The 16,833-nt window shown below is 31.6% G+C and overlaps 1 protein-coding gene across 1 annotated transcript in view; it reads right to left on the bottom strand.

Annotated features, from left to right (window-relative positions):
* Window positions 1-16,833, bottom strand: part of LOC140437496 (natterin-4-like) — a 49,269-nt gene that overhangs the window by 18,422 nt on the left and 14,014 nt on the right. Inside the window, exon 2 of the mRNA XM_072527058.1 lies at window positions 1,263-1,462. Within this exon, the coding sequence (XP_072383159.1) occupies window positions 1,263-1,462 (200 nt within the window). The remainder of the gene's footprint in view (window positions 1-1,262; window positions 1,463-16,833) is intronic.

Here is a 16,833-nt window from a genome sequence, read left to right as displayed (position 1 = left end):
ACACTCGAAACACAGCAGACTGGCTTAAATTTAGTCGATTTTCCAAGACGACCTGGCTTAGGCCTTGTCTAAATAATGCTGCTGCTTTAGCTGCTTTGACAGATGTTGGATCCATTTGTAATGCAGTTGCGAACTTAAGTAACTATGTATTAGTGGGTTACTATAAAAATTGATACGTACGTGTCGAACGTGTTAAGTCGGTGAGTGTCGATTTCAATAAGACAAATTCTGACCCCTCACTCTACGTGTTGCATTATTTTTTTGTAATACGTCATCCGATTGACCAAAAAACAAAACTTTTTTAAACTCAATAATGAGGTTAATGATTGTACACTAAATATTTTTAAATTTACACTTTTTAGATTGAAACAGAAGACATACTATCGCAAAATAATTATTTTGCACTCAAGTGTATATTATGTAGTTTAATAAAACTTTTATGTCAACTGTTACTTAATTGTTAATATTTTTTGTAATAACACTTTACATTTTTAAGTTCTTTGAGGTTTAAAAAAATTTTTTCTTTAAAAATTTTCTTTTGATTTTAGTAATTTTCAAAATTTGTTAAATGTTTATGCTTATTTATTTCATTTTGATTATCATTATATTCTAAAATGAATCATGAATTCTGGGAGGGTATATTAATTAATTTTCGTTAAAAACCTTACATTTATAAATACTTATCTATAAACGACTATAAAATTTGTTTATTTTAACTAATTTTATTTATTATTTTTGTTATTATTTATAATAATGTTTTATTATTTTTTATAATTTTTTATAATTTCTTATAATTTTTTGTTTTTTTTATAATTTTTTATAATTTTATATAATTTTTTATAATTTTTTATAATTTTTTATAATTTTTTATAATTTTTTATAATTTTTTATAATTTTTTATAATTTTTTATAATTTTTCATAATTTTTATGTAATTTTTTATAATTTTTAATAATTTTTTATAATTTTTTATAATTTTTTATAATTTTTTATAATTTTTTATAATTTTTTATAATTTTTTATAATTTTTAAGAATTTTTTATAATTTTTTATAATTTTTTATAATTTTTTATAATTTTTTATAATTTTTTATAATTTTTTATAATTTTTTATAATTTTTTATAATTTTTTATAATTTTTTATAATTTTTTATAATTTTTTATAATTTTTTATAATTTTTTATGTTTTATGATTTTTATATTTTTTATATTTTTACATTTTTTTATATTTTTAATGCCTATTAGAGTTATTGGCATAACTTACCTGAAACTGGTCTTTAGCGTGTTCTCCTCCGTTGTAAGCCACATAGGCGACATCCTTGCTTGGGATAACCTTAGCCGGAAGCCAGTCACCTTCGTGATAAGATCTACCAACAAATATTTCAGCTCCATCGATATCCACACCTCCTCGAAGGGCTGTAGATGGTAGTGCGCCTCTTGCATGACAATCCACCCAGTAGTAGGCTGAAGAAAGAAATAACAATATAACTATTGTATTTTACATAATAGATAATATTTATCAAAATAATATTTGATATTTATATTATTTACATAAATAAAAACAGGCCAACTTGTACTGGAGAAACGTAGACAACGCAAAACTGTAAATCTAGTTTAACCGATGTTACGTCAGCTTGCTCGCTACGCTACTGATCCTCATTCTACCGCCGATACTCTGAACCTACCAAACGTTCAAAGAAGCTACCTGTCTAGTCTAGATCATTCCACACTGTTCCAATCATGCTATGAGAACCATTTAAATCAGGTGTTCATCTAAGTGCCGAGATTCCAACAGCCTGGCGTCTTGAAGGGTCTAGAAACCTGCTAAACGAGGCGACAATTCGCTGAGAGAATTCGACAAACATATATAAGGGAAATTAAATTGTAGAGAATTAGTCTAATAAATGTTTGTGGCGTGAAGTAAATAAAATAGTGAAGTGAGTTGAGATTTGGATTTGAAAGAGATAGCTTGCGGCGTGTAGTCTTCAAAGCCGGCAATTTGTTGAGAGGTGAATTTATGCTCAACATGCTATTTGACAGTTTTTGTTGAGTTAATCACCGATTGTTTATGCTGTACCCTAGTTGAGAAATTTGCAAGACGGCATGTTCAACCATTTAAGAGGTCCACATGGTTTTAAGAAGGAATTGAGTGGCCAAGTTTTGAAGATTGCAGTTTGTTGTCATCCAGGATAATCCGAAGCCCGAATAAGTGTCCAACTCCCCAAGATTTTTCCATTTTTACGCTCCATGGTCACCCCAGACTATTTGCAACTTGTGTGTAACACAGTTGTGTTTGTTTGCAGTGTTTTTGATTCAATTCCAATCCCAAAAAGTTTCAAGGAAATACAACAGCCAGTGATACCAGCTACTTTTTATTCAAAGTAAAAATAAACAATTTTTCATTAATAAAAAAATTTGCTTTCATGAAAAACTAAAAAATTATAAATAAATAAAATTATGTTTTATGGATTAGCTAATTGTCATACTAGTCTTCTTTTAAATAAAGTTAGCTGTTATAATTAAACTTTATATTTCAAAAAGGTTTAATATTTTATTTGGACATATTTATGACAGTCAGTATTATCCTTTTCTGACATTTGGTAGATAACCATAATTTTGAATTGTTTTGTTTAAAGGTTAATCTCAATGTAAGCTCCGTTGAGAAATTTAGATATTTTTCATTTTTAATAATAACTTAAATTCCCTCAAGTGTCCCCAACGCCGGAGCTTGTTGTCCTTTAAAAAGATTTTTACCCTTTAATATTTTTTTTTAAAGAAAGGCCTTTCTTTCCATCCAGCAAGAGAATTCCTTTAAACGGCGTCCATTTCAAATAGTTTAGGAACCTTCTTGTGTGTGTTGCCCTGGAAATCTATGTAAGTATTCCCCCCTCCCAGTCCATCCGTTATTCACTTACTTACCACCCAACTCTCCAACCAAAACAAGAGTGGCCGTTCGCAGACGTTTCGGTTTGTTTGCTTACCCAGCCCAATAATTGCTCAGTCCTCACTTTCAACCCCCTATAAGTGATATCCAATGTGATAGGCAAATTATATCGTTAAAAATATACTCCCTATCCATACTTCCTACATAAAATGTAATAAAACGTTTAACTTGACACTTCACACTTATTCAGTTATTGCTAGTATCTTTTATGATGCAATTATTATGTGTAAATATTTATTATGCCTCAATGTATAACTCAAATAGATCCGATGCATAAATGCAGTCACACTATTGTCCTAATACGCTGATCAGCTTAAGTCACTAACTTCCTAATGTCCTAATCAGCTTAAGATGGAATACTGGTAGTTCTGTTATGACATTGTGAAGTCACACTCAACTTCTAATACGGTGATTGGCTTGGGTCACTAATGGCCTTATATGGTCACGAGTAGTTCGGTGATGACACATAAACACAGCGGAACGAGAGATAATAAATTGGTGTGATTTAATTATGACCATTGTGAACGAGTTTGATTTAATTTAATAAAATAGCTATATTTACGTAAATACGTGTTTTAACTATTTTAATAGACGATACTATTTTAATAGACGATATCAGAAGTGTGTTAAAGAACCTACGGTAGAATTTAGTGAACTGTTTTTAATGTTAAGTGATTGAAAGTGTCCAAAATGCCGAAAAGGAAAAAGTCCAAGCGAAATAGTAGTTCCAGTAGTGAAACCACAACAATTTCGTCTACCGATTCTTCGCCGAGAAGGTAGTCAAGGTATACAAAAACGAAAAGAACACGTAGAATGAAGTAAGTGTACTTAAAGATTTTTACTAGTCGATATGGAAGAGAAATTTTAATAAATCATACACGTAAAATGTATTAAAGACACTTATCACCTTTTTACTGAATATGGTTTGCAGTAGTAGAAATATATTGTTGTCCGGCATAATAATATATGTGGGCTTACTTTGTTTTACATGCAACAGAACTTTAATTTTATGGAAGTAAGTAGCGATATATTGTTTTATTTGAAAACGAAAAGTTGATTAGGTGTAACTTATTTGTTTATTACACAAATTATCTGCTGAATGGTAAGTCGTATTATTTATTTGGTTTTACCTGTATGTAGAGCGGAAAAAGCTGAGAATTTTGGTATACTTAACTCAATATTTTAAAATTTGTCATTTACCTGGTTTTCGCAGTATACCGACGATATTTCAAGCGATTTCTAAGCTTAGAGGTACCTCTAAAACATGGTACGCTAGTTTTATTGAAAATGAAGTTGCATGGTCTCAATTTTCTTGGGCACAATGGAGATCAGTGTTAGAAAATACTTTTCAAAGTACACGAAATACTTATGATCTTTTTATGGACGTAGCCCATCATAAACCAACAGAGGGTTCTTCATTATATGAATTTTATTTTGAACATTTAGCAAAAATTAATAAACTTAAAGTAAATTTTTCCAAGTCAGATAAGATTTCTTTAATAATGGTGCTATTAGAGACGAACATATTAAATCTGCTATTGAAGTTGCTCAAATCAAAGATGTCAATTTATTGGCAGTTTATTTAAGAAATAAGCTTTATCACAAAAGTCCAGAAAAATTGCCTGATTTAACAAATCCAATTGTTTTTCCAAATCAAAATTTGTACATAATAACAAATTTGTTAATAACAAATTTAACAAGAATAAACCTTGTATGTGCTGTGGAATTCAGGGTCATTTAAAAAAAGATTGTCACCACAGAAACCAAATATGCAGGTTTTTTTTTTTAAAATTAAAGGTCATATTGAACAATACTGTTTTAAAAAGAACAAAGAATGTCAAGAGATAAAAGTAAATAAACGAACAAAAATTTAGAAAAAAATAAATCTGTTAAACAAATACAGTTTGATTCTTCCGAAAATAAATTTAATAAAATTATTTTCTTAAATGAACACCCATACTGCATTCATTGATTTTGGCAGCGATTGTTCGCTAATTTCAAAAGAATTGGCAGATAAGTTTAAATTAGAAACAAAATCGTTAACTAAAGATGTAAAACTTTCTGGATTTTTGGGAAATTCTTTATCAGTTGAATATTATGTATTTGCTAAAATAAAAATCGATTTTGTAGAATTAAATATTATGTTATATGTCATGGATAAAGATTGGGTTAATGACCTTCTAATAGGAAGAAATTTTACAGAAGATGTAAATATTATGTACTATAGGATAGATAATAGTTTAACATTTAAATATAAGAGAGACTTAGATAAAGAAATAAGTACCGGAAATATATCTAAACACGAGAAAATGATGTTGGAAAATATTTTGCTAAATCACGAGGACTGTTTTTATACAAATTTGAAAGCTCTAAAAAAAAATCGCATTCTGTTGTTATGAGAATCGATATTACCAGTTCAGATGTAGTTAAGTTTCGTCCCTACAGAACACCTGCAGCTGAAAAAGAAATTTTACAAAAAACAGTACAAGAATTATTGGATGCAAATATTATTCGAAAGAGTAATTCATCGTTCGCAAGCCTTTCTTTTCTTATTGATAAAAAAAAAGATGTAAATTGGACATGGACATAAGAAGAAACAAAAATTGTTAAAGAAATAAAGAAAGTTATAGTCTCAGAACCAATTTTAACAATATTTAATCCGAAACATGACATAATAGTTTACACGGATGCAAGTAGAGAAGGATTTGGAGGCATAATAACTCAAATTGTTGATGGTCGTGAAAAGTCAATTGCCTATTTTAGCAAGCAAACCACAAAAGAAGAAAAGAAATATCATTCTTTTGAATTAGAGCTTTTGGCTATTGTCAAAACCCTAGAAAGGTATAGATAATATTTAGCAGGAAGATCTTTTACTGTAATAACAGACTGCAATTCCGTTAAAAATGCATTAGTAAAACAAACAATAATCCCAAGAACAGCAAGATGGGTTTTGTGTTTACAAGATTTTTGTTTTAAAATAAAACATAAATCAGGAGTACAACTACAACATGTAGATGCCTTAAGTAGGAACTTTGAAAGAACTGAAGCAGAGGAAAGTCTTGAAATTAAAGTGATGCTCATCCAAGAAGACGACTATCTAAGAGAAGCACAGGATACAGATATGGAAATAAAAAAAAATTAAAGATATTCTTTTGTCGGGAGATCAGGAAAATCATAAGGATACTTTCAAGAAATATGATTTAAGAGGAAACAAAGTTTCTAAAATAACAGAATATGGTAGAAGATGGTATGTGCCTAAAAATTGTCGTTGGCAAATTGTCAAAATGAATCATGACGATATTGGACATTTTGCGTTGGATAAAACAATTAAAAGAATAAAAGAACGGTATTGGTTTCCACGAATGCGAAGATTTATTAAGAAATACATTGCGGCTCGTCTTGCCTGTTTATACCATAAACAACCGGGAGAAAAAAAGCCTGGCTATCTACATTCCATTCCAAAATATGCTAGACCGTTTCATACACTCCATGCCGATCATTTAGGGCCAATTGTGTTAACGAAATCTCAAAATAAATACGTCTTGGTTTTGATTGATGCCTTTTCTAAATTTGTGTTTGTTGAAGCTATCCCAGATACATCAAGTAAACATGTTATTCGTGCTTTAGAAGAAATTTTTAAAATATTTGGTAACACCAAACGAATGATATCAGATGCAGGATCAGCTTTTGTTTCAAAAGAATTTTTGAATTATAAGGCAGAGAGAGGAATTAGAGTGTTTACAACTGCAGTAGGAATGGCAAGAGGCAACGGCCAAGTAGAAAGGGCAAATAAAACATTACTGGATACCATGGCCACAATGGGTGCAAAGTTTGAGTCCGATATGTGGGATAAGAATTTAAAAAACATTCAACAAGGAATAAACGGAACAAAACACCGAATAACTAAATCTTCTCCCAGTGAAGTGTTTTTCAGGTACAAATTAAGAGTTGATGGAGACAAATACATAGATGATAATGATATGGACATTATTGGTATAACGTCATTGAGAAAGGATGTAGCTAAACGATTAGAAGAAAACAGAATCAAACAGAATAACGAATTTAATAAAAAAAGATGCTCTCCAGTGAAATATGCTGTTGGTGACCTGGTATTGACAAAAGTTACAAGTTTTCCAGCAAACAATGAAAGTAAAAAGCTTTTAGAAAAGTATAGAGGGCCACTCAGGATTGTTGAGGTTCTACCAAATGATAGATATCGTGTAACAGAAGATGTACATTCATCAAGAAAAAGGCGTCCTTATGAAGGAGTTGTTGGTGGAGAAAACATCAAGAGATTTAAGATTCAAAGATCTTAAAATTATTCAGGTTAGTTACATGATAGTGTAGTCATTTTGTAGAATGACATAAAGATATTCTATTGTTTAAAAGGAATTTGTTTGAATAGCTGGAACTAAAAAAAAAATATATTTTAATAGTCATTCTGAAAAATGACAACAAAGTGTTTCAATGATCTGAATGGGTTTATTTGAGTAGTTCTGACTATTTGAAGCAAATTTATTTTATTCGCCATTCTGCAGAATGACAAATAAATGTTCTAATGTTCTGAATGGATTTTCAGTTCGTCATTCTGCAAAATGACAAATAAATGTTCTAATGTTCTGAATGGATTTTCAGTTCGTCATTCTGAAAAATGACAAATAAATGTTTTAATGTTCTGAATGGATTTTCAGTTCGTCATTCTGCAAAATGACAAATAAATGTTTTAATGTTCTGAATGGATTTTCAGTTCGTCATTCTAAAAATGACAAATAAATGTTTTAATGTTTTGAATGGATTTTCAGTTCGTCATTTTGCAAAATGACAAATAAATGTTCTAATGTTCTGAATGGATTTTCAGTTCGTCATTCTGAAAAATGACAAATAAATGTTTTAATGTTCTGAATGGATTTTCAGTTCGTCATTCTGCAAAATGACAAATAAATGTTTTAATGTACTGAATGGATTTTCAGTTCGTCATTCTGAAAAATGACAAATAAATGTTTTAATGTTCTGAATGGATTTTCAGTTCGTCATTCTGCAAAATGACAAATAAATGTTCTAATGTTCTGAATGGATTTTCAGTTCGTCATTCTGAAAAATGACAAATAAATGTTTTAATGTGCTGAATGGATTTTCAGTTCGTCATTCTGCAAAATGACAAATAAATGTTTTAATGTTCTGAATGGATGTTCAGTTCGTCATTCTGCAAAATGACAAATAAATGTTCTAATGTTCTGAATGGATTTTCAGTTCGTCATTCTGAAAAATGACAAATAAATGTTATAGTGTTCTGAATGGATTTTCAGTTCGTCATTCTGAAAAATGACAAATAAATGTTCTAATGTTCTGAATGGATTTTCAGTTCGTCATTCTGAAAAATGACAAATAAATGTTATAGTGTTCTGAATGGATTTTCAGTTCGTCATTCTGAAAAATGACAAATAAATGTTTTAATGTTCTGAATGGATATTCAGTTCACCACTCTGCAAAATGACACCCAAATATTTTAATGTCTTGAATGAGTTTGTTTGAATAGCCGTAGCTATTCGAAACGAATTTATTCACATTGTCATTCTGAAAAATGACAGCCATATGTTTTAATGTTTAAAAATGAGCTTGTATGGATAGTTGTAGCTATCTGAAACGAATTGATTTAGACTATGTCATTCTGCAGAATGATGGAGCCTTTCTATAAATTAGCATTCTTAATAATAAAGAACATATTATTTTTTTTAATAGGTGTTGTACGATCGAGGACGATCGTGACGTCAGGATGGTCGAATGCAGTCACACTATTGTCCTAATACGCTGATCAGCTTAAGTCACTAACTTCCTAATGTCCTAATCAGCTTAAGATGGAATACTGGTAGTTCTGTTATGACATTGTGAAGTCACACTCAACTTCTAATACGGTGATTGGCTTGGGTCACTAATGGCCTTATATGGTCACGAGTAGTTCGGTGATGACACATAAACACAGCGGAACGAGAGATAATAAATTGGTGTGATTTAATTATGACCATTGTGAACGAGTTTGATTTAATTTAATAAAATAGCTATATTTACGTAAATACGTGTTTTAACTATTTTAATAGACGATACTATTTTAATAGACGATATAAAATGTTGGGAAATTTTTAACTAGGTACATAATAATCTTTATACTTTATAAACACTTAAATGAAATATTACATGACATATCCGTTATTTTATTTCAATAAATAGTATTAGCTATTTTTTATAGCAAAAACCCTACGTAATTGTTTGCTTAAAGCTTAGATATCTAGAATTATTTCACAAAATGATATCTTTTTTATTTTAATACTTCTTTTTTACTTATTTACAAATAAAACTCTTTAGATGAAATCAGTCATAAACATAATCCTCTATGATGTAATTAATCGTTTTCTACAAAATCCATTATCTTTTAATGTACTACGAATTGTATTGCGTAATAAAAAGATAAAGGTGCAGTAAAATATAACCAAAGGGTGTCGCTGAAATGGTCGTAAAATTACTACTTGCCAAATAGTATGCTCTTGACCGGTTAGTATTACCACATATTTTAGTCAGCGTCAATTAAATACAGTAATTCCAAGTTTAAATATTCTTGACTCGAAACTCAATTTCATTCAATCGGGGTTTGACCAGTCACCAATCAAGTATTAAGATTAATAATTTGTTAGATTACTTTTAATAAAAAGGAATTCTTTTAATTTTAATGTTTATTTTTTATATATTATCGTAATTAACCCATTCGTGCCCAGATTATTTTTTCGCAGTTTTTAATGTGCTGCTAGTATTTTTTTGGGGGCAGTTTTATCAAAAAACATAAAAATAAAGGCACTCAGTATATGATGTTACATAATATATGTAACGCTAGGAGCTAATGGGTGCAAAAAATACAAAATATATCTGTAAACAGTTCTATTTATTCAAAAACTGAAAATAATTAAAAAGTAATTTAAACATTTTGGTTTGTGTGATAGGTAACGAAACAATCAATACAGAGACCTCATTTACATTTTTTACACATCGTACAAAATCTTCCAGCACAACGTCTTCTTTTGTCGTTTGGAATTTTATCCACTAGGTGTTCCGTCCTATCATATCTAATTCACTGAGCTACTAGTACAGCATCCGTCTTACTAATAGTACTTTCATAGTATCCCCTTTCCTTTTTCTGAATATCTTTTTTAACTAATAAAGAACATCTCCTAGGTAAACGGTAAATTGAAGGCAGTAAATAAACTGTCAAAGTAAAATTAGAATGGAAAAGATTTCAGATTATCAGGTAGTTCTTCTATCATTTTCACCAATGGTGCTGCCGCCTTTCCAAAGTTTCTTTCTATGTCAATATCAGGAGTTACAGATTTTCTTTGATATATCTCGAAATTAATCAAATAGCCCATCACTGTATTTAGGCACTAGACTTTATAACCATATCGTATGGGTTTGGCTCTTAAAAATTGTTTGCAGTTATGTTTACCGTAGAATTTGACCATACTTTCATCGAAAGCCAGATCATTTTCAGGAACAAAATACTTTCTGAGTCTGTCCTTCGCTATTTATAAATGGCCGTATTTTCCAGAACTTACCACCCTTATCAATATTTGCGTTAGAATTCAAGTAAATAAGCCTCAAAATTTGTTCAAATCTGTTGCGTCTCATAGCATTATATACAAGTTCGTTTCTAGTGTCAAAACTTTGCTCCCAGTACATACGCTTGCTGGAAAGATTATTATAATCACTAAGAATTAATATAGCAATGAAATATTTCATTTCCTCTGGAGAGATTCCTCGGTCGGGTAGGTTCTTGAAAGTAGCATATTGGTTTGTTTTCTGTATCAGGAATAAAATGATTTCTTTATCTATGAACATTTCGAATATATCAACAACTGATTTGTTTTCAAACAGTGAATAATCTGACTCAGGAAATTGTTTCCCGTTATATGTGAAATTTCCCGAAACCAAATCGCGGGATTCAGAAACTTTTGGATATACTGTATGAGCAGATGTAATATCGATATCATTTGCCAAAAAAAAATGTTACCTTCTGTCGATTCTGACTGTTGAATAGGAATTTCTTCTCCTAGTATAATTCCATCAGCAGTTCTAACTTATGCATCGGCAAGTAGCTGACGTTTGCTTAAATTGTCGAAATCTCCGCCCTCGTCCTTATCTCCGAAATCCTCATCCGTCAGAGTAGCCGGATCCGGTGGCGCTATATAAATTGTCTCTATATAGTCATTTATCTCGTCGTATTCGCCAAAGGCTATATCAATAGCTTCTTGAACAGTCAGGCCTCTTTGAAGAACTGCAGCAAGGCCTCTGAAAAGACTTGTAGTGACAGTGAAAGCAAACAAATTGGACTGACTTCTTCTTCTTCTTATGCCGTCCCCATTAACGGAGGTTGGCGACCACATTTTTAAAAGCTTCTCTGTCTTTTGCAACGTGGAATAATTCGTCTACAGTCATGTTTGTCCAGTCTCGAATATCTCGCAGCCATGACTTCCTCTTTCTACCTATTCCCTTTTTGCCATCGACTCTACCCTGCATGATGACCTGCAGGAGACTATGTTTATCATTTCTCAGTATGTGTCCAAGGTATGCAGTTTTGCGTACTTTTATTGTTCTCAACAATTTTTTGTGCAAGTGCAACAAGTAACAAGTTGTTGTAGCAAGTGCAAATAAAGTTAGGTAATGAAATAACAAAAACAATTACCGCAACAAAAGGCCTCAAACAGGGATGTGGTCTCTCACCTACACTTTTTAACATATATATAGATCAGGCTTTGAAAAGATGGTATAGAAAATGCGGAACAATGGGCATACCAGTACAAGAGAATATATTACATTCACTACTTTTCGCAGATGATCAAGTCATTTTTGCACAAGACAGGGAGGATATGGAATATATGATAAGGAAATTAAAGGAAGAATATGAACTTTGGGGACTCAAGATAAATATGTGCAAGAAAGAATACTTATGTATTGGACCCGAGGTTGCAGATTTGAACTTAAGTTTAGAAGAAGAGACTATTAAGAGTTGTAAGGCTTTTAAGTATTTAGGGTCAATGATTAGCCGAGATGGTACTTGTATGAAAAATATAGAAATGAAAATAGCACGGGGAAAACAAGCCACAAGAGCACTTCATGGAGTGATATGGAACAACACTTTAACCAAAGAAAACAAAAAGAGGATCTTTCAAAGCATAGTGATGAATATTACCCTATATGGAGCGGAAGTATGGCCAATGACAACAACAATACGAAATAAAATAAGAACAGTTGAACTGGACTTCATGAGAAGATGTCTACAAATCACAAGAGCGGATAGAATAAGAACGGAGGAAATATGGAACAGAATGGAAGTAAAATGCTCAATTACAAAAAAGTTGGAAAACAGAGCCCTGCAGTGGTACGGGCATGTACAAAGAATGCCAGAGCATATGTGGCCGAAAAGAATATTAAACTGGGACCCGCCGGGAAGAAGACGGAGAGGAAGACCTGCTACAAGATGGAAAACATACGTCGGAAATGCTATGATAGATAGAGACCTCAGAGAAGGTGACAGGAAGAATAGAGTGCTGTGGAGGACGAAAACGGCGAACTCATAATGGAAAAAGCCGAAGAAGAAGAAGAGACAATTTTTTGACATCCTTCTTAACACTTCCACATTGGTGACCCTGGCAGTCCATGGAATTCTCAATTGGACTGACAATGAATATAAATAAAACTAAATATATGGTGATCTCAGGAGCCCCTGTGGGCAATATGTAAGTATAAATATATACCTAGGAGCAATCATAAACTCAGATAACCCAGATATGGAGATAAAAGTCAGAATACAAATAGCCCTAGAAGAATTTGTAAACTACAACTCGATGTTCACAAATAAGAAATTAGATTGCAGGTCGGAGAATACTATGTTTGGTCGCATCTGCTATATGGGGTAAAAACTTGGACATTAAACTCCCAATCCATAAAAAATTAGGGGCATTCGAAATGTGGCTCTAAGACGTATTAGTAAAATTCGTTAGACGGCTAAAATTAGAAATGAAAAAGTATTAACACGCATTGGACACAAAAGAAAACTTCTGCAGACAATTAAAATAAGAAAATTATCATACCTGAAGCAAATACTTCAAGATGATAAATATTTTATCTTACGCGCAATCATACAAGGAAGAATAAATCGAAAAAGGAGTGGGAAGAAAAAGGAAATGTTGGCTGACTAATATCAAAGAGTAGACTAACCTCAGTATAAAATAGATATTTCACGTTGCAAAAGATAGAGGATCGTTTAAAAAGGTGATCGCCAACCTTCGAACGATAAGAAGAACAAGACCAAATATGAATTTTGCTAACCTGTATCTTGCAATGTCAGTGGGAATCGAGATATACTAAAATACTTCTTCTTCTTCCTTTTTGTATGTAGGCTTTAAAGTCTGTTTCTTCTTCAATATTAGCCTTCTAATTGTTTAAATTATCACACCATCTTTTTCTTGGTCTGCTAATATTTCTTAGTCTATTTAGTGACTTATCTCGTGCTATTCGTACTATCCTATCCTCTGCCATTCTACTAATGTGTTCGTTCCACTCCTGTTTCCGTTTTGTCACCGATCCATTAATGTCTTCTATATTGCATGCTCTTCTTATATTTTCGCTTCTCTCCGTCTCCAAAACTTTTCCCTGATATTCGTCGAAGTATTTTCATCTCTGTTGTTTCTAGTAGTCGTCTCTTTTTAGATCTGGCAGGTCTTGTCTCCGCTGTGTATGTTAATATAGGTCTAATTCCTGCTTTATAGATTCTTGTTTTTGTGTTTTGTTTTAGGTGTTTGTTCTTCCAGATTGTGTTATTAAGTTGTCATACATTTGGTTTTTTCTGCTGATATTATCATATTGTATTTCTCGGCTGTTCTATTAAAGATGTGTGGAGCTCGTCTTCTGTCTCGGCGATTAATGCGGCGTCGTCTGCATAACATACATAATATTTGAATGTCTTTGTTCCCCATTCTATATTCATGACCTTTACGTATTATTTCGTCCATTATTATATTAAAGAAAAGTGTGCTTAACGAGTCACCCTGTCTAACTCCGCTTTGTATTGGTACACACTGTGTTAGTTTTCCATTTATCTTTGCCTGTATTCGATTATGGAAGTAGATGTTTTCGATGGTTTGTATAATATTGATTGGTATGTTTCTTTTATTCAGTAGGTGTAAGACGTCTTCGACTTGGAGGCAATCGAAAGCCTTTGTTAGGTCTATAAAACATAGATATACTGGTTTATTGTATTCGATGACCTTTTCTGTGATTTGTCTTATTTTGTACAAATACGGCGTCTACGCAGGATCTTTCGGATCTGAATCCTTGTTGTTCATTTGATAAAGTTGTTAGTTTATTGATTTTGTTGGTTAGGACTTTTGTGGTAAGCTTAAGTGCGGTGTTCAGTAGACTTATACCTCGATAATTGTTGGGGTCTTCTTTATCTGCTTTCTTGAAAATGTGTATCATTATGCTATTTCTCCATGCGTCTGGTATCTTGCAGTGCAATATTAGTTTTTGTATAAGTTTTGTCATCTCTAAGGTTATACTTTCTCCTACGTGTTTTAGAAGCCCGTTGGTTATTCCGTCTGGTCCTGGTGACTTTTTATTTTTGAGTGAATTTATGGCTCTACTTCCTGAAAACTGATTTCTATTTCGTGTCTTAATTCAGGTACGTTATTATGTTGATTATTATTTTCCTTTCCTTCATACAGTTCCGTCAGGTATATTTCCCATTCGTTTCGAGAAATACTAAAATACATTAATATTTATGTAACTAAAGCCATTATAAACAAAATTGTTCACAAAATTAATTACATTTTCTTCTTCTTTTTCTGGTGCACTCCATTACTGAAGGTTTGCAATCACTACATCAAAATGTAGTCTTTTCTGCGCCACTCTTAGTAATTGTTGAACGTTCTTGCCCGTCCAAGTTCTGATATTGCAAATAAATGACATGACTCTTCTATCTACTCCTCTTTGGTCTTCTATCTTCCACTCAATTAGTTATCGTAGCAGGTTATATTTTTCTAAGGTCTTTCTTTTCTTAATCATTGTTATAAGTTCTAACTCTCTATTTATGGTTTATATTTATATTTATTCGTAATGTGTTGTGCCCATGATATTCTGAGCATTATGCGATAAAGCCACATTTCAAAGGCATCGAACCGTCTCATGGTATTTAATTTTAATGTCCAGGATTCAACTTCATACGGAAGAACTGACCAAACGTAATATTTAATAAATCTAATGTGGATGTCTAAGCTTAGTTTTCGGTTATAGATAATTTGTTTCCATTTATTGTACATTTTCCTAGCCTGTTATATTCGTGTTTTTATTTCTATATCTGAATCCCACTTATCATTTAGTACTACTCCTTAATTATAACTTAATTAATATATTTAAAAAAAAGTCTTAAACGAGTTTTTAAATGTAATTGAAAAAATATTCAAATAGTATTTAGTATATCATTTGTTAATCTTAAGTAAATATACTTGGTAGTTTTTAAACAAATCGAATAATACAATATAAGTACAGTAGTACAGTATACTTCTTTGGTCTACGATATTTTGTTTCCGTAAAATAATGATTGAATTTAAACACGATATGTGTTTTCTTGTTTTTTTGTTTAATTTTGTTCGTAGTACAACGTAATGTGATAGGTTTTTTCCGATCTTCCTGTTCGCGACATTTGTGATTTACTTCGAGTTCTCCCACACTTCTAGAGTGTCACTACCTTTCAATTTCCCGCCTTTTCAGGGTAAATACAATTAAAACATTGTACGGATTCAACAGTATACGATGCGTTCAATTAAAAACATCGATATAAAAATAGTACATATTAAATAAAACTATTAAACATTGATATAAATTAATTCTAATAAAACTTTTTGTTTAAATATATATGTGTATAGAGGAAATACGCATGTGGCAGGAGTATTTTGTTTTATGATCTCTCCATAGGTATGTATTTAACGAGTATTATCGGTTACAATGCATGAATACAGACATCGATATTACGTTTATTTGTTCATTTTGTGGCCTTCTGTAATTAAAGTATTGCGAGTTGAAAAAATATTAATAATAGTTTCAACTAGTATAAAAATCCAAATATGGATAGTTATTTGTGCCTAATTATGGAAGATTCCATAATTGGGCCTTTTTTTTACAAATTAGGTACTTATTATTATCTCTTTTAAAAATTGTATGTTATGTTTGTTTTTAAAATTGCAGCTTCACTATTGACCAATAAAGGAAAAACCTTTGATAAAGAAAAAATCGCAGAAGCTATAAAATTCATCCGGGAAAAGAAAATGGGATATTTGAAAACATCATAGCATTTTCAAGTGCAGAAAGACAAGATGGACAGTCTCCAGAATAGGGCAACTTACAATATTGAGCTTCAAACTTAAAGGTCAGCTGGTAGAATACATATTTATGATGAAGAACAAATTTCACGGTTTGACAAGAACTGATCGTCGCTGTATGGTGTATATGCTAGCAAATAGAAACAGTTTGTAGAATCCCTTTAGCTAAGAGCCACTGCTACCTACATCTTTTGCCAGAGTATTTGGATTTATAAGGAAAAAGTGGACGCTTTTTTGAACCGTTTTGAAGATATTTGCGCTAAAAATAACTATCCGCCAAATCGTATTTACAACGGGGATGAATCTGGCCTTAGAGTAAGATACCACAAAACATCTGTCACAGAGGGAAACGCCAGATAGCTGCACTTACTTTAGCACAAAGGGGATCGATCCCTTATGACAATAGTAGTTTGCATGAATGTTGCAGGACATTTTGTGCCACTGTTTATTGTTTTGTCCAAAAAAACATGAGT

The sequence above is a fragment of the Diabrotica undecimpunctata genome, chromosome 3 (genome assembly GCF_040954645.1).
Source record: "Diabrotica undecimpunctata isolate CICGRU chromosome 3, icDiaUnde3, whole genome shotgun sequence".
In the NCBI taxonomy this organism is placed as follows: Eukaryota; Metazoa; Arthropoda; class Insecta; order Coleoptera; family Chrysomelidae; genus Diabrotica; species Diabrotica undecimpunctata.
The sequence above is the reverse complement of the archived record's forward strand: the minus strand, read 5'-3'. Positions and strand labels throughout refer to the sequence as shown.